Here is a 24,061-nt window from a genome sequence, read left to right as displayed (position 1 = left end):
TGCACAGAACAGCCCCCCACAACAAAGCGTTAGCTGTATCCATCTTGAGCAAGTCATCTTCCCGTTCACTCCTAGTTTAGTACCTTATACTCAGTCACTCATGTAACACATTTCCTGAGTGCCTGCGCAGACACTGTTCTAGGTTAAGGGGGGTGGGGAAGATGCAAGACCACCAGAGAGGGCCCTTGACCCAAAGACTTTACATTAACTTATATTTGCAACTTGAAATGAAACTGTACAAGGTCACAGAAAAAATCAGGAAGGAAGCTGGACTCTGAACCCAGGTTTTCTGACTACAAAGCCAGGGCTCTTCTCATTACTCCACACCATAAAATGTCAGGATTCAGTTTGACAGTAAGAGCCAATCTATACCGCAACTTACAGCATCTCAGATACCTTTGCCAAGCAGTCTACACAGATTATTTACAGGAATCTTTATCACCACCCTACAAAGCAGATGGCAGTCTTCTTCCACACCAAGATGAAGGGACTTGCACAGGGTCATGCTGGCGGAAGGTCCTGGGTCTGAACCTGTGCGGTCTGACCTCCAGATCCTGCTCCTTTACCCGGAAGCTGAAGGGTACTTCCGGTGCCTCAGGCATCATCTAGTGAACTCCTTGTTCTATGGCCTCAGAAAGAGCATATGACTGCCGAAGACCGAACAGCCCAAGAAGAGTCAAGAGGAAAATCCGGGTTATCCGACTCGAAGTCTAAGGTCAGCTCCCATATACCCTCAAGCTGTCGATGTTTGTAACCTTACTGGAGGAAGGACGTGGGAGGTGTATTCTAAGAAACAAAGTCCAACACCCAAGCACGGAGTTTGAGGGAAAGAGGGTGGGGAAAATGGGAGGAACAGCCAGTGGTCAGGAGAATGGAAAGAGCTGCCCCAGATGGAGAAGAATGAGAGTGGGGGAGGGGGCGGCAGAGGCAGGGCGCTCAGGAGGAAAGGTGCTGAGCACACAGGGAGGGGCCAGACTAGGAAAAGAGGAGGCTTCTGAGCAGGGCAACATGACAGGGTCCTACCGCTTCTTTCCAGGCTCACCTTGGGCTCTGCCTCGCTCTGGGCCTCGCCACTCATCACCTCGCCAGGCTGACAAGATTTCCTGAGGCATTCCCCCACCTTAAAAGCCACCGTGTCCCCCTGGCCTGGACATGAGGAGAGCCTGGAATCCCCAGTGTCCAGGGGCTTCACCTGCTGCTTTTCCTGACAACCAGCCCCAAACCTGAGGGCAGGGGCAAGAAGATAGGACAGCCCTTGATCGGGTTCTAAAGCCCCCGACACAGATCACAGCACAGAGGAGAGGCTGCCAGGCTCCCTCCCAGCTCCCCGGTTCCTTCTAGAATCTCTTCCAGGCTCAGCTCATCTCTCCAAATCCACTTTACAAATGAAGAAAACAGGCCCAGGAGCTTCTCTGGGGGCCCTGACCCTCACAAAGGAGGCCCAGGCATGACTTATGAAAGAGGCTGGAGTTTGTTGTTTGTTATTTTTGTTTTGTTTTTAACAAAACATAAGCCAGGGCCTTGGGGAACTTGCAATCTGGTAGAAAACTGAAAGGTCAGTGCTTTAAAACTGAGTATAAACTGAGCCTGTGAAATGAGATAAAGGGAGGGTTAGTCAGGAAAGGCCCTTGGAGGAGGTAACCCTTCTGAGCATCAGATGCGGGAGGCGGAGGGCTCAGATGCAGACGCTTACATAGCAAAGGCTTTAGGTCTTCACAGACAGCCCGAAATTCCTGGGCTCTGGCTCCTAGGAGAGGGCCCTGGTTTTCATTTTTCCCCTTCCCCCACAGCTCAGCTCTGGTCGGCCTCTGAGATGATTAAAACCAAAAGAATTTTAAATGCCTGGAATTCACTTTTCACCACTGATGCCATTTGCTTATTTTCTCTCCCTCTCTCCCCTCCCTTCTTATAATTTCTCCTCTTGGGAGAGCTATCTTTTCGCCTCGCTCCTTTCTTCTGGCCCGGTTCACGGAGACGATTCCCAGTACCCACCAGTTCACTTTGTTTTCATTGTGGGGAGGAGGAGAGAGGGGGGTTGGGTGTCTCAGGCAAAGAAGGAGGGCGGAGGGGCGGGCGGAGGGGCCTTGATCTTGCTGGCGAAAGTTCCCAGAAAAAGAAAGGAGAAGAAATAGCTTTCAGGGAAAGAAATCTGCCAAATGTTTATGTTCCCACAAGACTCTGCAAAACCTTTTCATAGACCAAAGCTAAAGTTCAGGGCGAAGCCAGAGCATGTTTCTTAAGGGAGAAACTTTTATCAGCATGCACACACAAGCACCCACACCCTTGGTCCAGGGTCCTCCATCTTCCCAGAGCAGGCTGGACCATCCCCATCCCAGGACAGCAGACTGGGGGGGGGGGGGGAGAAGGGGGGGGTACGCCTGCTGTCCTTACCCTGAGTCCAAATCAGATTTGAAAATGTAGAAAATGTTGGCTTCCACCCTGGTTCCCGACCACAGAATGCTTCTCCCGGGGCACCCCAGCTCTGGCGCTCTGAAATCACTACCTCTGGCCTTGGCTCAAAAACCAAATCAGAGCGATCCAGGGCCTCGTTCAGGAAGAACCAGTCCTTTCCGTGAACTCCCACAGGATGGCAAAGAGTCGGAAAACGGTGCAGCCAGAAGGAACCTTGGAGATTCACCTTCTCCTTTTGTGATAAGAAGGCAGGCCCAGATCAGTGCATAGGGCCACTCCATGACAGGCCCGAAGGGGCCAAAATCCACAGCTAGACTCGCAGTCCAGACCTCCTGCCATACTGCCTGCTGAATATAGACTTCCCTATTGTAATGCCTGGGAAACCAGAAGCCGGAGACGGAAGTTGCAGGGCATGTGAGACTGGACCCATTTAACCCTTGGGCATGCGGGCTCTGTGGCAGGCGCAGGCGCGGTGGGCAGTCTGCGGCCTGGAGGTCAGCAGAGGGAGGATCGGCCCTGCTGGAGCTGGGTGCCAAGAAGCTGCGAGCTGGAAGCAGCCCTGGCCGGGACAGACAACTTACTTGTATAAAGAAAAATTGCACTGGGACAGAGCAGCCTAGGTTGTCAAGCTTTGGCTCGATAGCGCATCCCAGAAGGAACAGAGGGTAGAAATTTTGTGCCCTCCCTTACTGAGGAAGTTGAACAAAAGGACCCTCCCTCCCTCACCAGCTTTTTAAAAAATTAACGTGTTTTATGTGGTTTCTACAGGCATAGGGTGGGTGCTTTCCTGTGTAGCAGTCATCACCATAGTAGTAGTAATAGTAACAGCTCCGATTATTGTTAAACCCCTGTCATATGCTAGGGCCTCTGTTTTACGTATGCCATCTGCAGTCTTCTCAAGATTCCCATTTGCCAATGAAGAAACTGAGACTCGGGTTGTATGGCATTCCAAGGGCTCACAGCTAGTTAACAGTGAAAGGTTAGTAGGATCCAGTTTCTTTCTTTCTAAAGATCAAGCACACTGTGCTAGGATCATGATGGAAAATTCAAAATAGAGAGGGAAAAAAATGGATGTTCCCCATTCTCCATCACTCCCTGCGGACCAGCAGAAGCCCAGGCCACGGAGACACGATGAGGAACAGTAGTGGGGAGATGAGTTCATGGTGGAGACTTGGGTTCCAGTCCAGCTCTGTGTCTAACCCTCTGTGTAAACTCTTGTCTCTCCAGCTTCTCATCTTCCTCTCTGCTTATCCCTGGGTTGGAAGCCCAAGGAAAGCACCGAGCCCTGTGGTGATGCCAGGGCTGAGGACCCAGCGGGAACAGTGCTCTCTCCCTCCCGCACCTGGTCTTCTGAGGCACAGTTCTCCTCATCTCTGAAATGGGGACGATAAGCATATTGTGAAAACTGGCACAGAGCCTACAAGGTCTAGGTGTGAGTGTTAGGCCGTCCCCTCTCATCCAGTCACATTACTGAGTCATGTCCCTATTCACATCCACGGGTTTAACCTCCAGGGTGTGTGTCCTGCTGTCCTCAAAACAGAAAAACTCCCTGGCCAAGACTTGCGTCCTAACTGGATGGTGGCCCTGCCCATCCTTTCCCTGTCACCTTTCCCACCCCAGCTGGCCTCACTTCCCAGCACCTGCTTGAATGAACTTTGCTTGGGACCATCTCTTGCTCCTCATTCAGCTTTCTGGCCACCAACCTATGTGCATCTCCTGCTGTGTCCCTCCCCCGGAGAGGCTAAGGGAGCCAGCATCGTGCAGCTCAGCAGTGGTGGACCAGGTGGGGCCTCCCCAGGGAGCACGGCCATACTGCCTGCCCACTGGCAGAGAGACTAAGGGTTCTGGTCCCCATGCTCCGCTCAGCACTCCACGTGTCTCCCATCGCTGCTGCCCCAATGTCCCTTTCTCCTCCTCCCTTGGTCTCCTCCGACCCGCTGCCTGCTGTCCCCACCCTCCCCCAGCATTTCTCTTCCCACTTGCCCCTTCTCTCCCGCGGCCTCCCCACCCCCCTCTGCTGCCGGCTTGGAGCAGGAGGTTATGAAAATGAGCTGCGTGCCCAGGAGACAGTAATTATCTGCTAAGTGTGAAAGCCAGAGTGATTAATTAAGAGATAATAAAAAGAAAAGGAGGGCGAGAGGGGGGCCTCACGGCTTTGCTTTGATGATAGAACCTGAGGTGAGCCAAGCAATTAGGGGACTCTTTATCGAGAGTTAGCTATAATCCACAAATTATCAAGCACCAAATGCTCCAGGAGCAGGGCACATTTCACTCTTGCCGAGTGACAGACCAACAGACAGACAGACAGGGAAGGACAGAGGGAGGAAGAGGGCCGGGGAGCATCCGGCCGGGGGGGCAGGGAGAAGCCTGGTGCAGTGGAGCGTGTGTCTGTGCTGGTGGACAGATTGTCCCGTGCCAGGCCACCAGGCAGCCCTGCCAGCACCCCGGGGCATGGCTACCCTTGAAAAAGGGTAGCGACCCCCCGACAAAGACAAAGACAAAGGCAAGCTGCCCCACAGCAGACTGAGAACTCCCCACTGTCTCCTCCAGGAGGACCGCAGGGCCGTGCTCCTCTTTCCCCCCAGATGTGTCAGCTCCTCCTTTTCGGGGACTGACACTCCGCCCTGTCCTCAAGGGAGCAGGAGCTGCTTTCACACCAGTCCTCTCCCTGCCTGTGCATGTGGGAGTGTGTCACGCGGCCGGTGTGAATGCCGCAGAGGCCACAACTTGACAAGGCGACACCACAGCTCCCGGTTCCTGGAGCCTGCAGCCCACATGGCCCCAGCCGGGAAGCCCTCCTCCAGCTCCCACTCTTCTTCTACCGAGCCCCCTCCCTTAGGTGGTCTCCTTCTTTTACACTGGATCCTGCCCTCTCATTCATCCACCCAGGTCCATCTTCCCCTCTGGCCCCTTCATGGAAACCTTCTGTAACTGATCCCACAGCCCCAGTACCTCTCCCCATCTTCTCCTGTTCCAATGTACAACAGGGTTCAAAACCCCTCCTTGTTTAGATGATCCTGGCGTGTGTTTAGACCCTGAGGACGATGGGGAACCTGTCCCCACTATTATAATTAGCCATCCCACAGTAGAAACCAAACCTTTGCCCCCAAGTTCAAGCTCAGAGCAAAGAGTCTGCATTTATCTAAAGTGCTCCAGTATCCTAGGGAAATGCCCACACTCCTTCACCAAATCAGTACATCACCAAAGGCGATACCCTATCCCCTGCTCTCTCCGCCCACACTGATGCCACTTGGGATCCAGCCTGCCCACCCAGGCAAGGCCCAGCTGAGGACATTCCTGTGTGATTCCAAGAGGAAAATATTCCTGCTCCGAAGCTAGAATCAGTCCTGACTGTGGGGCAGGCCGACCTCTGCCCTCTCCCCTCCAGGCCCCGCTGTCTTCCCGGTACCTGGTTCAGCAGCAGGCGCCAGGGCCTTCTCAGCCTGGCCCTGTGGAGGGAGGAGGAGAGGCCCCGAGGCCACCAGCCAGAGACAGCGGCCCAGTGAAGGACACCAGAGCCCTCCAGCCTCCAGCTGCTCTGTGCCACTGAGAAGGGGAAACTGGACCAGTAAGGACATGGTAACTCAGCCAGGTTCCTGGGAACATGAGTCTTCTGGCCCTGACCAGGGACACTGGGAAGATAGTCTTGGCGGTTTGTCGGAAAGCAGACCTGACCTCTAAAGAGATGGCTTGGTCTGGGTCAACTGGAGCCTCGGAGACAATCTCACCTATGACCTCTCTGGACCTGCTTCTCTATCACAGGGAACTTGGCTTTGAAGTGACAGAAAAATGAACCTATTGGGGAAAATGCTATCTATCTAGACATAAAGAATACTGGAGACTTACCCAGTTACAGTCCCAAGTAAGACTTTTTTTTTTTCAGGAGCAGGAAGGATTCAAGTTAGACACAAAGAAGAACTTCCTGCTTGCCAGGGATTATTAGATGTGAAAGTGAATGGGCAGAGAGAGCAAATGAAAAAGGATCTCCTTCAAGAAAAGGACAAACACTGATGTGTGAGGTTGATTCAAGTTAGTCCTGCCTGAAGAGAGTTTTTTTAAACACCTTTATTGTGATATGACTCCTGTACAGTAAACCACACATATTTCAGATGTACAATTTGATGAATTTTGATAGATGTGTACACCCATGAAACCACCACTGCAATCAAGACAGCTAACACTGCTATCACTCCCCAAGAGGTACAAATTTCGCATCCCCAATTTATCCTTCTCCATCCCCTTCACACACTGGCAACCATAAGTTTGTCTAGAGAGAGATCTTGAATCCAAAGATGTTTGGATTCTTCGAGAATCATCTCTCTGTATCTTCATTCCTGACCCTAGGTTCTATGTTCTAGGAAGATGTGTTCTGATGGATCCCACCTCCTTCTCTATTTCCTCTGAAACCCCTCAGGACTGATGGGTGTAGCCTGCACATGGCCCCACGTGCACCTGCAGATGGCTGAAAGTGTAGTCAGTTTCCTGGGGGGGGGGGAGGGTAAGGGGAAATGATGGGGGTTCCTGTTTCCCCTAGTGGCAGAATCCCCTAGATATAAGGGCAAAGCTTTCCTCATTGAGTCAGGAGGACTCTGAAGGCAGAGGCTCTCTCTTCTCTGGCCTGTGGGTCTTCCTCTACAGCCCGAGGCTTTGCGCACATAGTGAAGTTAGCTCATCACGTTGCCTGAAGAGCCAGCCGGTAGGTCTATGTGAATGTGAGAAAACGACCTGCCCAGGAATGGGCCCCCATTGCTCCCTCCAAACCATGCCCCCAGTTAGGCCTACGACCCACTTTCATTCCCAAATCTCCATTTATTCAAGTCCAAATTTCCAGGCCACAGCTAACAGGGTCCAGGCCCTGGCTAGCAGCTCTGTTGAGATGTTTTCCCTCAAATCTCCACCAAATGAGAGCTAGATTATAAGGACTTTTCCTCATTTAAAAGAAAAAAAGAACCAAGTGTAAATGACTAACTGGCTCGGATACGGAGGAGTTTCCACCAACTTATTGGCTAGCTGCATTTCAACTTTGCAGCTGGCAGCTGTTGGCATGAATGAAGACTTGGTGGGGTAGGGGAGGCTGGAGCTTGGGAGGAGGCAGGGAGGAAGGCAGGCAGGTCAGGCTTGGGGCCGAAGATGGGCATGCAGGCATGCACTGCACCCTCTCCCCACCCTTAACTCCTGCCTGCTTCCCTAAAACAAACACATCTACACTCCTGAATCAATGATCCATCTGGGCTCTGTTACACAACTAAGCTGGCGGAAAAGCGAATTCAGGTAAATGAATTCTATTTCCTCTCGCTTCCCATTAGAAAGTTGAAGATCTGTGTCCCCAAAGGAACACATCCTCTAACACTTCCAAGTGTGGTCCTAGGACCAACAACATCGGCATCACCTGGAAGCTTGGTGCCAAGGCGGAAACTCCGCCTGACCCCAGATCTTCTGAATCAAAATCTGCACATTTTAACCAGATCACCGAGTGTTTCATAAGCACATGAAAAGTTTGCAAATCACTGTTCTAACATGCAGAGTTGGAATCTTCTTGAAGATTCAGGGGTTGAAACCTTCTGGTCATGCTTACTGTGCACTGCCTAAGGAGTGCTTTCCCAGGACTGAAAGCAGAGGTAAGCGGTTGCTATTGCTCCATTTTACAGATGAGGAAACTAAGGCTCACAAAGGTGAAGAGGCCCCTGAGTCTTCAGAGCCAGGACTCAGACCTAATTCTAAAGCAGGGTTATCTCCATTAGGCTCTGCAGCCATCTCAGTGCTCCCACTGCACAGCATTTCAGAGATCATAAATTCAGGGATTACCAACATCACTGACACAGTTCAGAGACGCATCCATATTTGCACCATTATTTGTTCTTCACTCATCCTGTTGTCTGCTTTCCCCTGCTCTGCCTTGGACTCAGAGCTGTAAAAAGCAAGCACTGTGCAATGTGGCTTACTGAATACAGACCGTGTTCCACATAGATTCCTTCATTTAGTCCTCACAGCAACCCTCTGAGGTAGGTGTTATTGTCACCATTTTACAGATGAGAAAACTGAGGCATCAGTGAAATGACTTGATCATGATCACACATGTGGTGTCCGCTCGGGAAAGCCTGGCTTTCCCATAGGCCCTCTGGTAAGGAGGTCCCAGGGCACTTGAATGGTTATCCAACTCCAAGGTTGTGTTGAAACAGACCAGTCTTACGACATGACCCTGGTACAAAACCGAAGACAACGTGCACACACTAAATCCCTTGGACACAGGCTTTACAGGCTCCCCTCTCCATTTTCTGCATAAATGGAGAGCCGCAGTGGTGCAGATAATCCAGAAGTCATTTTAACTTGGCTTTGCAATGCATTTGATTTTTTTTTTTTTTGGCAAAGTCAGATTTTTCTTTCTAATTATATTTGGCTCCAACTGACATTAAAATGAATTTGTATTCTCCCTTCACCCACCGCCTGGTGAGGGAAGAATTCCCAGATGTGTGCAGGGTGATAGGCACTTCAATCTAGGATCAAACATCCTCCCCACAGTAGCTGACTGGCAGGTGGAGGCCAGAGAGTTGATAGCATAGCGCTGATAGCAGGAGCCGACCAGGAGTCTGTGTCTGGAGAGGTGAGCAAAGAGGGAGAGGGTGCAAGGGCTTCTGGGAGTCCCCTACCCCCACCCCGCCCCATCCCACAGGGAAGTCAAGCTGGTAGATTGTCTGGGAGGCAGGGAGTGAGGCACAGAGCAGCAAGTCAATTGTTCAGGGTTTGGGATTAAGATCCAGGAGTCCACTGGATGGCTAGGGAATCAAGATGAAGAAAACCCCAACTTCTCTCTGGGGCTTCACCCTGCCAGCCTGCCTTCCCCTGCTCCCATCTCTCTCTGTCTGCCCTCATCTGCCCATCTCAGCTTCTTTCCTTTTAATAACCTCCCAGTTAAGCGAATCGAATGGGAAGAAGCAGTTAAAAGCACCTCATGGCTTGACAATGCTGGGTAATGGAGCGAGCAGGGCCCCAGGCTGTTCCTGGGAGAATTCAGGAAGGAGGGGGAAAAAAAGAGGAAAAAAAAAAAAACTCAGCTAAGCTGATTACAAGGACAAAGTTAATTTAGAAATCAGCTTGGTTGGGTGGGATGGGGGTGGGGAAGAGGGAACTGGACACAAGGGGTTGGGAGATTTGGGGAAAGTGCGCCTTTATATAAACTGTCTTTGTTCCTGGAAATCATAATCCTTGGGAGGGACCTCACTCACTCCTTCGGATTCCTCAGCTCCTTCCATCCGGAGCAGGGGGCACAATCAGGGATTGTCCAGAGCCGGGATATCTTGAGCAGCACTGCATTCCAGAGGCTCCAGCCGCAGCCCAGAGCCTCACATCTGTGGCTGTGCCCTCCCCTTGCCAGGCTGCCTCCTCCACTCCCCCCTCGCGGACAGTCAGACTTCAGCATTTTTCACATACCTCTCTCCCAACGTTTATCTTACAGCCTTGTCGATATGTGTTTATACATCCATCTCCCACACCCGCCTGAGACTGCCTCAAGGACAGGGACTAAATTTCATTTACCTTTGTATCCTGGTGCCTCGCTGAGTGCCCGGCCCAGTCCAGCGATTAAAAGCACACTGGCTTAGTTTGGACACAGGCTCTCACCCCGCTGGTGGGAATCTTCTGAAAGGGTTTCCATTTGAAAAACCAGAGATCACTTCCTTGCAGAGGTTTTCAGACTCTCTAAGCTTAGCCCCCAAGTGCAGGCACATCTCTGGCCAGTGACCAGAGGACCAGAGCAAACAGCCCAGGGCTGATCCCACGGGGCTAAATCCCGGCTGGCCCTCTGATGGAACGAGGTGGTTCCCCCAGACTCTGGACAGTGCAGACCCAGACTAGGCTCCAGGGGAACAATTGTCAGAGCCTAGGTATCCACCAGGCTGCAGGGCTCTCCCCTTCCTTATCTCTGTTGAACTCTGCCTCCGGGCATCTTTACCTTATACCTGAAAATTCTCAGAGAAAAAAAGATCTTCTCATTATTCCAAAGCCTCCCCAACTCAGGTCACAGATCTGAGACTTCCCAAGGCAGAATCTGCTGTTTCTCTAAGGTTCTCTACTCCCTTCTGCCTGGTCAAACCTTGATTATCTGCCTATTTCACCATATTTTTTTTTTCAATTGAAGGGGTTGCAAATCTCTACAGCAGTCTAGCAGATGAAGCATTTAAGAGGAGGGGAGGGTTTGATGAGGAATGAGGTAGGGATCACACTGGTGTTTTAACATTTTCTTTCCTTCAAAAACAGAAACCCCTGGCTCCCCACTTCTTGTAGGACAGTCTCTGGCCTGGCTTTTTGAGGCCCCTGTCTACTGTCCTGGATCACCTCCGTAATTTCTCCCTGACCCAAATCCTCCACTACACCAACCTCACCATGCCCTGCACATTCTGGCAGCCACACCTTGACTCAGGAAGTTCAGCCGGTCTGGTAATGCTCTCCCTCTTCCTGCCACATCCACATCCTGTCCATCCTTAGACCCACTTCCTCCACGGAGCCTTTCCTGGCCTCTTCAGCCCACAGCTAACTCCCCAGCTCTGACTGCGCACACTGCTTTTCTGACACTGACTACGCCCTGCCTAGCATTACCCGGAATCTTTGCACATATATGCACATCTTAGCTTCTTGGAGAGAAGGGACCTTATGATGTCGGGGTTTTGTGTTTTTTTTTTTTTATCCCCCACAATGCCTATCAGAATGCTTTATATATAGTAATATACATTTGCTGATTTGAAAAACATTAATTCTCTCCATTTTATGGCAGAGTAAACCGAGACCTACTGAAGTTAAATAATTTGCACCTAAATCACAAAGCAAGACCTTTAAAGGGAGGCACCGTATTTCATTCACTTTGTAACACTGGAGCCTGGCACGTAGTAAGCACACAGCCCATTTTCTGCTGGATAAAGGAACTGAGTCCCTCCTCTCTTCCCACACATCTTCCAGGGAGGACATACTCCTCAAATTGCTTCAAGAGGAAATAAAGGGCAGAGAAGAAAAGCATCACAGGGCCAGTCCAGAAGAAGAATGCATGATTCCTAGTCGGGCCTGGAGAAGGACAGCTTCCTGGGACTGCCCTGCAGGCACACAGCAAAGATTCAGGTCCCTGGTGTCCCTTCTCTGCCTCAAAATCCAGTGCGCATGGCCTTCTGGGAGATTCTCCCATCACCTTCCCAGAGCCAGGTCCCCAGAGGAATGAAGCAGTGCATTATCTCCTGGGAAACTAATGGAATTTGCTAGGGAGTGCTGGAGAGTTCCACCCTGGATTTAAGACCCTTAATCCTCAGGAGGTTGGCTGGCTACAAGGCCCATTTATTTCAATATGATCCCAATTTTGCTAAATGGACTCAAGGAGGGCAGAGAGGAATGAGGCTTCAGCTCCCAGAGACTAGAGGTTAATAAAAGTTGCTGGAGAAATTACATGTGGAGGGAGGGAGAAACTGGGAGCTTGGAGAGAGCTGATGGGGGAGGAGGGTGGTGGCGCAGAGACAGTGGGATGGAAAAAAAAACAGAAAAATGTGATCTTCGGCAATGTCTGAGAGCTGAAACAGTTTTCATTCCGGGAGCTCAAAGAACTTAATCAGGTTGCATTGTCTGTGAATCAGTGGTAAGAAGGCATTAAGAACTGGGGCTGCAGGATGGAAAGGGACCAGAGTCACAGGATGGGGAAGCCAAGGGTTCTAACTTTCTTAACCTTATAGCGTGTGCATCTGCAGAGCACCCAAGACGAGACAAAAAGAAGTGCCTTCAAAGACTCTTCAAAGGATGGCTGCCATAGCTGGAAGGGGGATGGGACACAAAAAGCTGGCAGTGTCAATCTGGTGAATGGAAGGACTGGGTAAAGACAGAGATTTCTGTCTGTAGATGCTGGGGGTGAGACACGGCGCACATGCAAGTGCGCGTGAGGCCACGTGTGAATCTGCACGTGAATGTGGGCGCACACTCTGCACGGTGGGACTCACCGGCAGCAGTCAGGTAGAAGAGGCAGACATGCCGGTCTCCAGGGGCTTCCTCCGGGGAGTCATTCCTGAACCCCACGCCGACTTCCCTGCCTGGGTTCTAGTCCTGGCTCTGTCAGTCCTGAGATGTAGCATGTTGGACAATCTGCTTAACTTCTTTGGGTCTTTGTCCACCCGCAAAATGGAGATAACTCCTACCTTTAACAGATTACTGTTGGTACTAAATGAGCTCCTAATACATGCAAAACACAAAGGGGGTCCCTACGAAAGTGAATGGCCTTCTCTCACTTGGAGTGAATTCATTCTCTTTCCTGACTCCTGAGACTGCCTCTCCTTGGCACTGTATTTCAGGATTGAGGACATAGTGGCCTCTTTTTCCTCCACTGCTGACTATTGCCACTCCCCACGTCCCCAGCCCTTTTTCTTAACATTTAAAAAAATTTATTTTATTTTTATTTTTTGGGCAGGAATTAAGTTTATTTATTTATTATTATTTTTTTAAATGAAGGTACTAGGAAATTGAACCCAGGACCTCGTGCATGCTAAGCACGCACTCTATCACTGAGCTATGTCCCCGTCACCTAACCCTTTCCAGGTCAAAGCACCCTCCAGGACATGGCCAAGAAAAGTGGCCTGGAGGCTCTGAGAAGAAACCTGGCAGGAGCTGGTAGGTCGGGAAGGGACACAGCCTTCTCTGGAGGCACGGAGAGGAACTTCCCTACCATCATCTGGAAACAGCCCCCCAAAATTGGGGTGATGGAGGAATTTGCTGCCTTCCCCCTCCCTCCAGCCCAACTTCCACACTTTAGCAAGTTATTTCAACTCCCTAGGAGTCTGTTTTCTCATCTGTGAAATGGAGAAATAATAATAATTGCCCTGCCCGCATCATAGGGTGATCATAATCTATCAAATGAGACTGTACGTGCAAATAAGTTGTTAAAATTGCAAAGCACTACACAAAATTAAAAAGGCTTTACAGGTGGGAAGAAAGGGGGTTGAGGTATCACAGACCTCCTTCTCCTGACATGAAGAGCCATAGTTACCGTTCCCACCCCTACTGAATAAACCAGATGATCATCAAAGCCAGGCAGCACGATGGATGTGGGCTAGCTGTCCAGGCTGAGCCCTGAAGGGAAGGCTGTGCGAGGCACCAGAGGGAGCCTGTCAGTGTGGGGAAGAGAAGGAAGGCCTCTTCTCCCCTCCAGAGCTGCCTCAGTTTAAGGGAGACACTGAAGTGCACGTAGCTCTGCAGGGAGGCTGCCTGGCAGTGTGGGCTTTGTAGTGAGACAATGAGTTTAAATCAGGGATCTAACAGCCCAGGTACGGCCTTGAGCAACTTAATTAAACTCAGCCTTGGTTTCCTCGTCTATAAAATGGGAGTAACGTTACCTTTACAAGGTCATCGTCAAAAGAAATGGAGCATGATGAACGTGGTGAACACACAGTAGGAATTCAGTAAGAAATCACTTTAATGCTTTGGTAGGGAGCCCACTGGCTCCTACCCTAGGGCAGGCAGGGACTCCCAAAGCAATTGGAATAGGCCACTCAGGACCCCAGCCAGGGACTGGACTGGACTGGGAGTTGACTGTCTTGGTTTTCTCCCCAGAACCATACACCCTACTGCCGCCCACCACCCCCAACTCAATACTCCACTCGTCTCCTCTGCATGATTCTCCCGGAGTCAGCCTCGAACAGTACAGGGGGAGTTCCCAAGTCTGCAGCTCGTGGACCTGTAAGGCTGTGCAGAATCTTAGAAACACACACACGCTTGCAAACCTTTTGATTTGCCCAGGAAAGCACTTTTTTTACAAAGTCATTTGAGGGCAGTATTGTATCATCAAAGAAAAACCGTTCAACACCCCAAAAGGTAGAAGGACAGAACCTCAGAATAAAGGGCAGATTTTTAAAATTTAAGTGAGTTTACTTTTATGAGCACTCATTCCTTTTTCCTTAATTCTCCTTCGGCTCTGGACCAGGAAAGACCCTGGCCTGGCCCAGCATTGGTCCTGCTGGCCAGAGGGATGCCAGGCAAAGGGAGGGGGGCGGCCAGGATCTGAGGTTGGCTGGTTCCCCTATTTTCGTGGAGATACTTGACCTGTCTAAACCTCGATTTCTCATCCATGAGATGGGGATAATTAGAGACCCGATCTCAGGAGGTTGTTGTACAGATTAAATTAGATAATGTATATAAAGACATTAGCACGAGGGCTCAATAAATGATCTGTATTATTTCCAGACTGAATGCAGCCACTTCAAGGCGAGTGGCTCTCATTTCTCACAAGAGCCCTGGCTCCTTCTCCCTCGAATGTCAACCTCTTCCACTTGGCTCTCCCCTTCCCCAGACCTTTCCCGAGGTCTCCAACCTGGGGGAGGCTGGGCAGCTTCCCCTTCTGGGCCCGCCACTACCAGGTTCTTTCCATGAGAGACACCAAGCAGAGGCACTGAAACCCAGGACCAAGAATCGGGGCAGCTGGAGCGAGAAAACCAAAAGAGAATTGTAAGAAGGAGATGGGAAAAAGGCAGACAACTTGGCTACCTATCCATTCATGTCTAGCCAGGAAGTCCTAACAGAAGCATTTACTGAGCAATTCTCTCTGTGCCAGACGCTGTTCCATGCACCTGACACGGATTAACAGATCTTATTGCCATCACCACCCTATAAAATGTTGTTTCTATCCTTAACTTACAGATGAGCGAATGAGGCACAGAGAAGGCACATCCCTTGTTGAAGCTGACAACACTACCCAGCGGCCAAGGCGGGGAGTGGGTTTGGTTAGGGAGCTGGACGGGAGTCTGTGATTTAAGCACCATTTAATACTGCCTCCTTCCAACATCATAGCACTCTCATCAAATCAATCAATTGATCAGATATTTAAGGACACTTACCATGCGCGCAGCACTGTGTCAGAAACTGAAAGGATAAAAGGGAAATTAAGACTCGGTCCCCGAGAATACAAAGAGGGTCCACAGGAGTTTCCATCAGAGCACTCAGTTCTCAAGTCCCGGAGGTGAGAACCAGGGACAAGGGTGGGTTTCCTCATCGCCAGGAGACCAGAGAACCAAAGGCAGAGCAAGACAAGCAGCCGTGCAGCCAGGGTAGCCAGCAGAAGGTGGGAAGGCCTGGAGGCCTCTTCTGCCTCCTCCTCCTGGTCCTGGGTCTTCTGGGGTCCAGGGACGTAGCCAGAGGTAATGCCAAGCACTGAATACTGGGTTCACGCCCTCCTTCTAGGTCTGAGTAGAAGGCAGAGTCCAGTCAAGGTCCAGGAGAGGGACCTGGTGTCCTGCTTTCTGCCATGTTTCCCCATGCCCCTTCCTCAACCAAGACCCTGCTCTGGGCTGGGAGGGTGGGACATCCGAAGTGTGTGTGTGCATGTGCGTGTGTGTGTGGCTCGGGGAGGGGAGAGTCCATTCCCAGCTACTCTTCTTTCCCGATTCCTGTTCTCTGCCAGGATGTAGCTGCACGCAGGCAGTTGAATACTGGGGATTTAGGAGGCCCTGGGGCCTCTTCCCTTTACTCCTCACTGCCCTGCCAAGCGGTGGCAGGGATGCTGAGGGGACCTCTGGGGGCCAAAGGGACAGATTCCCCCCCCCACTTCCACCCTCCCCTGGAGGCAGCTCCCGCCCTGAGCCGGCCTGTCATCCCACATTGCTCTGATTAGCTATAATCTTTCTTTTTCAATTTCTCCTCCCTGAGACTGGGAAGTGAGAAAATCTCCCAGAAAATGAATAAATATTTCAATTTTCGGCGCAATCAGTCTGAGGAGCCAGCGCATGATGGAAACGGGGGGAAGGATAATGGTTTTCATTTAGATAAGATACAGAAAATTATTTAGTGAAAAATGAAGATTGATGAAGCCCATTGAAATTCTTTAAAATGCGATTTTTATTTCGCTGCCTAGGCTGAACATCCCCCTCCCCTCTCCTCTCTGCTCCCCTCAATTCGACTGCCTTCTCCTCCCACCTTCTCCCCATTTCCCCGCCACCATCCCTCATGGCATGCCCCCATCTGTCTCCTCTCACTGCCCCCAGCCCTGAGGCAAGACTCTTTCATTCTAAGGATGGAGGCTGAGGAGGGGGCTCCTACCGCCTCCTCCCCAACCCTGTGAGCGTCCTAGCTTCCCTAGACCCCGACTCCTTCCCACCCTGCCTCCTCCCAGTCCTTGCCAGGCACCCTCAGGAGTGATTTCCTCTCCCCTCTTGTCTGTTCCCTCCCCCTTTTCCCCTGTGGTATCCCCTCCCCCCACCCCAAATACTTTTGCACAGTTTCTTCAGGTCTTGCTTTCACCCCTGCTGGGCGATGGGAGATGGGAGCTCAGCTAACCCTTCTTAACCCCTCCCCCTTTCCAAAGGGAGAAAGACACATAACACACTTCTCTCCGACCAGTCCTGTCCCGATTCAATCCACATGTCTCTCCTGTTTGCTAACTGCAGCTTTTGTTTCTTGAAGCTTGTTCGTATCCACGTTGCTGACCTGCTAGGGCTGCGGGAAAGGGGCAGACGCAGACGCAGACCAATGCTGACCCAGCTGACCCCTCCCCCCACCACCGTGGGCCCTCCCCCTCCCCCCCTTCTCCAGCAGCCTGGCTGAACAAAGTCAGAACTTAAGTCATCTTCCCAACTTTCTGCCAACTGGCTGGCTTGGCCTGCCAACCCCAGGGCCAGGCCTCCTTTCCTCCAGCACCACTTCCCACTCCACTCACACCAAGGATGCGCGCCCTTCCCATATCTTAAGTGTGTGTGTTTGAGGTGGGGCGGGTGCCCTACGAGGAATGATGGATCAAGACCCACCCCCACCAACTCAGCCTGGCTTTGCCTTCAGAGCCTGGGAGGGGCTTAGCAAGGAGAAAGGAGGGGACCAGCATCACACCCCACCCGTAAACATACACCCACCAGCCCAGGAAGGCAACAGAGAGCAGGGCAATGCCTGAGGGCGCTCTGTCCCAGCTGACATCCCTCTTCCCAGATTCCCCCACCACCACCCCAAAAGGAGACCACCTCCTCCATTTTGTAGTCCATACATCTCCATAGGTGTCTGCCTATATGAATGAATGTTCAAGTTTCTTTGTTTGCTGGAGGGTTGGTATCTGTACAAGGCTTTCCGTGTGTGTGTGTGTGTGTGTGTGTGTGTGTGTGTGTGTGTATGTGTTGTGTCCTTGTACATGCCCGCCCGCATACATGTACAGTGTCTGTGAGTTCTCATATGTCTGGGTGCACGAATGTGCAAGCATGTGCCGATATGGGGGAGGAATCTGTCTTCCTCAGATGTGTCAGTGTCTTTGTGTATATGTGTCTGTCTCCGTGCGGGGATGCTCGCGGGTATGTCTGTCTCAGTAGGTGAATAGTCCGTCTCAATGTCTATGACTGCTTTTTGGTGTTTGTGTGTCAATTTCTGTGTGTCAGCTCCATTTTAGAGGGTGGGGGGAGCTAGCTCAGCAGGATTAAATCTTCCTTAGAGTCAGACCCAGGAGGCAAGAATCCACTCCCACAGACCCCAGTCGTGGTGGAGTCTGGGCCTTTGATTTCTTCAGTCCCACTGTCCCCTCCAGCCCTGCCACAGGATACATTAACAATTCTCTCTTAACCTTTCCCTCCATCTTCCAGCCTCTCCCCTGCCAGTTCCGAATAAGCCCTGGACATCAACACTTTCCTGACCCCAAGTGGGGTGTTAGCTCCCCCTCCCCCCGCAAGTGCCCCCTTCCAGATTCAGCGGGTCCGGAGCTGCCTTTGGAACTCCACTCCCGGCCCCGAGCCTCCGGGGGCAGGGGTTCAAATCCCCACCAGGGGCCCCGAGGCACCCCTCCCTTCGCTCAGAGGGGGCGGCCCCAGGCAGTCTGGAGCCGAGGCTCAGACTCAGCCCCTCGAGGGGCTGGGCTGCATGGAGTACGGGGATTCCCTCAGCTACCTCTTCGCGAGCCGAGTCCCCAGCTTTCCGCGCACCTCCCACCCCCAGAATCTGAAACCCCACCCCCTTCCCGGCCTTCCCCCGGCCAGGACCCAGGCGTCCGGACTCCCGGCCTCAGAGGGTGGAGGTCGGTAGGGCTGCCAGAGGCTCCGGAAAGGACTTTGAGCGTTCGAATCCCTTTTTCACTCCGACCCCCGGCCCTCGCGGCCCGGATTCTCCGTTCTCCCGCGCAGCCAGAGGAAACAACTTGGGCAAATCAACGGGAAACTCCTCCTCGCCAGCCCCCGCTCCTCCGCGCCCCCTCCCCCAAGGCTCCGCGCCGGGACCTAGCCCCCGCCTCGTGGCACCCGACCCCGGGGACCGACCGCGGGCCGCCGGGCACCCCCCCCCCAGCGCTGCCCCGGCCGGGGGCACAGATCCCGGCCCCGGGGATGGGGTAGGGGAAGCCGAGGGCAGGGGCGCGCTGCGGGAGGGGGGGGGCTTACCTTGGGAGAAAGTATCCGAGAGAGTGAGGATCCAGACGAGGAGGCTCAGCATGCTGTCCGCCCGCCGTGCGCCCGCCCGCGGCTGGGGCCCGGAGTTGGCGAGCGAGCGAGAGCAGCGGGCTGGGGAGGAGGGGAGCCCTGGAGCCCGCCCCCCGCCCGCCCGCGCCCGCCCGCGCCCGCCCCTGCACACTTACACGCACACGCACACTCACTCGCGCGCACAAACTCACTTCCCTTCCCTCCGCTTCTCTTTATCTCTCCTCCCAGTCCCGTCCCTCTCCCTCTCTCTCTCCCAGTCTCTTTCCTCCCCCTCTCCCTTTGATTATTTCTCGCCTCTAGCTTTATCTCTCTGAGTCTCTCTGGATCTCTGCTCTCCCTTTCTCTCCGCTTCTCGTGCTTTCCTCTCTCCCTCCGCCGTCCCTCCTCCTGACGTCTATTCTTCCTCCGACGGCGCCTCCCTCCACAGCCCTCCCCCTGCCACCCCCTCGCCACCCCACCCCCCCCGTGCGCGCGCGCACACACACAACCCTCGCTGGAACTGAGGTGGACAGGGAGCCCAGAGAGAAAGGGGTGGAGGGCAAAGGCAAAACGGGTAACTAACGTGACAGTCGCGGGCGCTGGGGCAGGGACGGCGGGACCCCGGCTCACCCGCACCTCCCTCCAATTTCCATACACAACCCTGGTCCCGGGCTAGGAAACTAGGCAGTGGATTGGGGGGCAGGGCATGGACTAAGGACCAGCCTTTAGCCCAGGGGATGACTGTGATGGGGAAGTGTGTGTGTGTTTAGGTGTGTGTAAGCGTGTGGGAGGGATGGGGGTGGGCAGGCCGTGGTTCATAGAATCAAAAAGCATCAAATCCTTTTTCCCCCCTTGTTAATTCTATACCCAGGATCTAACCCCCAGATTCCCCAAATCGGAAATTCTTAATTGACAAATGAATGCTGGGGTTGGAGAGGGATACACTCTTCCTACAAAATCCGGAGCTGAAGAATCCTAGCTGCTTCTTGAGCGATCCTGGAGCCCCTGCCGGGGGCCTCACCCAGCACACAGTGGGGCCGGGCTGAGTTGGTGTCCTCAGCTGCTGGGGAGAGGTGCCGTTGACCCTTCCTTTGTTCATCCTGGGCATCTACCCATCCAGAACGAGAAAGTAGCCAACTCTTTGAAAGGCCACAAGAGTGCAGCCACAGAAGGATCTCCAAGCACCATGGAATTTGAGATCCTTTGGGGTTGAGAGATCTAGGTACTGGGAAGGGAGGGAATTCCTGGTAAGAGTGATGAGGACATTCAGTAGGGGTCTCCTCTTCCTTAAAAAGCCCAACATGGCAACCAGCTGCCATCCCAACCCCTAACCAGATGCTTCTGCTCACTTGGTTGGGGGTGCCTGGATGTCTGGGTCCTAGGGAATGAGTTGAGGAGACATAACAATTGTAGAGGGATTGCACAACTTTACCGTACTGTATTGGTCTAGAGAGGTCTCCACTTCTTTCCTCTCAGATCCTAAGTCTCTTGGGTCCCTAACACTACCCGTTAAGATTTCTGGATTTCCTCCCCTGAGTGAAGGCTCATGGCTCTCTGGTGCCCTCTGCCGGTATGAGTCAGTTACAACATCTCTTTCTTCCACAGATCCTGACGCCAGGCTGAATGGTCCAGACACATTCGCATACAGAGGACACAGGAACACAGGCAGAAACACACACAAACTCATAATCCAGGCAGAAACACACACAAACTCATAATCAGAAGCACATTCTGCACAGACCTAGAGAGTCTTCCCTATATTCGAAAATATATGAAGCACAGGCAAACACACAGTGTAAAAATAAAGAACATAACTAACCCAGAGAAATAGGAATAGAATTGCAAATCCATACAAACAGCCACACACCAATGTGCAGACACGTAAGGGCTTTTCCTCATCCATTAATCATGCTTTCTGCAGATATTTCTTCAGCATCTGTTTATGTTCCAGTCACAATTCTAGGCCTTGGAGATAGAACAATGAAAAAGTTTTCTTTGTTTTTTGTTTGTTTGTTTGTTTAAGTCCCTCCTCCAGAGTGTTCCATTCTGGAGAGCAAGAAGAAGCAGTAGAAAAATAGAAAATACACCAGGTTGTAGTAAGTTCACATTTGAGAGACAAATAAAGCAGGATGCAATGAATAGGGAGTGGGTGGGAGGGAGGAATTTCTGCTCTTACAGGTAGTCAGGGAAAGCTGCTCTGGTAAAGTGACATTTAAGCAGAGACCTGAAGGAATTGAGAGACTTGGGTGTTCAAGCATCTGAGGGGATAATGTAGCAGGTAGGTGGAGACAGCAAGTACAAGGGCCCTGCGGTAAGGGTGTTCTTGGAAGATCATTGAGGCAGCCTTTTCTCCTTTTCATTCTGCATAGAAAGGAGGCTCAGGGTGATATGATTTAGGAAAATGTTTAGAAGAAAAAGTCCAAAGCAAGAGAAGAGAATATTCTTACTTTAATGAGTGCTTTTTGCTCACCTTTCAGCTTCTGGTGTTCAGGTTGGACGTCTGATTCTCAGTGAGATTGGGTTATCAAAGCTATACTCTTATTTTACCTAGAAACCCTAGCAACAGAGAAGCCTAATTTCTCCACATCCTTAACAACCAAAGCAGTAATCTCACCTCCCTCTCCTGGTCCCTTAACTTTCCTTCCCCTACCCCCTCCCTTTAATCTCTAATTCTTACCAGCCCCATTCAGAGCAAACACACTTCTCCAGAACCCTGTGCACAAAAGCCACTCAACATCCCAGATCTGAGAGCTTAAGATTGATCCCGACTCCAGCCAGGACCCCAATACCACCTGTGTATTAGAACCTCCTGAGGGGCTTTAAAAAAAAAAAAAGTGCCTTGGCCTCATTCCCAAAGCTTAATTGTTCTGGGGTGAAGCCCCAAGCATCAAGAATTTAAAACATCTCCCCAGGTCATTCTGATGGGAGGCAAGGGATGAGGACCACTGAGCTAAGCAAGCCCCTACTTCCCAGCCACTGCCCTCAACCAGCTCACACACTGTGAGATGCTGCACCGTCCTCCCTCCACCAGCAGTCCTGCTTAGTGCCGATCCAGCACCCCCTCCCCTCCTTCCAGGGAGAACCCTGATTAAGCTCTCCTCACTTGCCTCCATTCTCATCTCTCTCAGACTAATGTTCACAATTCTGTCTAATTGGGTTAACCAAGCCTACTGGAGTTTAATCACATAACTCTCATCAAACTGGGGGTATCCTGGGGCTGGGTTCCCAGAATCAGGCTGATGTTCCTGGAGGCAAAGCCTGTGTCTTTTCCATGGGACTAGACCTTCTCCCCACCCCAGGACAGGATATCTGCCTCCCCTGTCAAACCTGGGGCTCCTTCATGGCGAGGGCTATGCATGTCCCTTCAGTCTGGAGCTCCCCAAGGGCAAGTAAAAAGCTGGTACCCCTCTGCCCATCAGAGAGGCAGCAGAGTAGTTGAAAGCACGGAAACCAGCCCGAGGGGCTCCTAATCCAGGTTCTGCCCTTTACTTTCTGCCTGATCTTGGGCAGCTTATTTACCTCCCCTCCCTAATCCTTGGTTTCTTCCTCTGAAAACAGAGATAATGATAATACTTACTTTATGGGATGGTTATGAGGATGAAATGGGTCAATATCCACAGAGCTCTCAGAACCAGTGCTGGGCACGCAGTGAGCCGGAAATGCTAGCTGTGATTATTTTCAGTTTGGGAGCTCCCCAAGGCAGGGACCTTTCCAGCCTTCCTCCTGCTGGATTAGTCTTCATCCCCATGCGCAGGGCCTGCCCAGAGAGAAGCGGGCAGGCTTAATCCCTAAGGACGCTACTTCACCCAGAAAAAGAGAGAGAAGCAGCCAAAGGTTATGTATGGAGTTAAGAGAAATATTCATAATTTTCTGAGCACAAAAGCAGAGAGATCAAGGGGTCAGCGAGTGAGCAGGAAGGCAATTTATGACCATCAGCAGGAGAAGCCACCCTGAGAGACGAAAATGAATTCTTTGTCTCAATGAAGACGAAGAACAGAACAATTCTATAAATTGTCCTCTTTCCCCCTCAAGGGGGCGGGGTATGGTGTTCCTGCTGCTTACCAGAGACGCAAAAGGGAAAGGCCAAGATCCTGATTTTCAGCCTGGAAAATAATCCTGACCAGAAAGGAAACCGTGAGTCCCCAAGGGCGAGGAGGTGCCAGAGGTCACCATGCCCCTCCCTCCCCCTGCTGCAGGGACTATGGCCCAGAGCACTGAGAGATGCTCCCCTTCTTCCAAAGTCCTCCCAGCAAAGGGGCTTGTCCTCATTCCTCCTCCACTTCTGTGTCTTACAGCCCACGTGGCTGTGTAAGTCCTTCCAGATATAAGGCTTTGGGCTTTCCTGCTGCTATACCAGTCCATTTTCTCTCCTCCTTTTCCTTCAGATGCCTAGCTTTTGAGATATATGAGAATCAGAGCAGAGACACAGGACAGTCTTAATGGTGATGGGGAAAGATTCAAATCTGCCCCGTGAGGGTGGCAGTGGGGGCAGGGAGAAGAGCAGCAGCTGCTGAAGTGCCCTGACTGCTCCTTAAAGGTCCTTCCGAGGAGGGTGGACCCAGGGACTGGGCTCCTTGGATGGGGCGTGGGTGTCAGGGGGTGTCTGAGGGAGCAGTGCTGCCAGTGAAGCAAATGACTAAAGGCTAGACCTCAGAAGGGACCGTCTACTGAAGCGGCGTGTCCAACATATTTGGGGAGAGGTTTGGATAGGCTGAAGCTGCCCCGAGGCAGGGGCCTTGAAAGGATGACCTTGGAAAAGACAAGCTCCCAGGGTGTGTTTACCGCGCACCAGCCTCGCCTGAGAGCAACTGTGGTCCGTTCCTTCCCACTCATCTCAGCCCTCTCTTTCTCAGTGTTTCACATTCCAGCTCCAACATGGGGAGACAATTTGTGCTAAATGGACCAGTTATCTCTTATTAGGTTTAATGAGGATTTCATTGCCTCGGCTCACAAGGATTGGAAGATTCCTGCTTCAAATGAGCAGCCTGGTTGGGAAGATCAGCTTAGAGAAAGATAAGAGGGATCAGGGGCCCCAGGCAGGGGCACGGAGGTGGGGAGTGGGTGTGGGTGTGGGCGCGGAAAAGGGGAGAGGGGGGATTGACTTAATTAGGAAAAAGTAGAAAGTAATGTGAACTAATGACTCAAACGCCAGGCTTCAGAACCAGATGAAGCCCCCGACCACGTGAAGTCCGCTCCCTTTTGAGATGGTGAAACGATCTGTAAAGGTGACAAAGTAAGTTATAGTGATGGTGGGGCTGGGACCAGAAGCCGGGCCTCTTGCT

The 24,061-nt window shown here is 51.9% G+C and overlaps 1 protein-coding gene across 2 annotated transcripts in view; it reads right to left on the bottom strand.

The window, feature by feature from the left end:
• Positions 1-19,228, bottom strand: part of KIRREL1 (kirre like nephrin family adhesion molecule 1) — a 98,041-nt gene extending 78,813 nt beyond the window's left edge. For both annotated transcript variants that reach the window (XM_031436012.2, XM_031436013.2), the window contains exon 1: positions 18,762-19,228. In XM_031436012.2, coding sequence (XP_031291872.2) covers positions 18,762-18,813 — 52 coding nt within the window. In that variant the 5' untranslated portion in view covers positions 18,814-19,228. The remainder of the gene's footprint in view (positions 1-18,761) is intronic.
• Between the last annotated feature and the right edge of the window lie 4,833 nt (positions 19,229-24,061).

The sequence above is a fragment of the Camelus dromedarius genome, chromosome 23, assembly GCF_036321535.1.
Source record: "Camelus dromedarius isolate mCamDro1 chromosome 23, mCamDro1.pat, whole genome shotgun sequence".
Lineage (NCBI taxonomy): Eukaryota > Metazoa > Chordata > Mammalia > Artiodactyla > Camelidae > Camelus > Camelus dromedarius.
The sequence above is the reverse complement of the archived record's forward strand: the minus strand, read 5'-3'. Positions and strand labels throughout refer to the sequence as shown.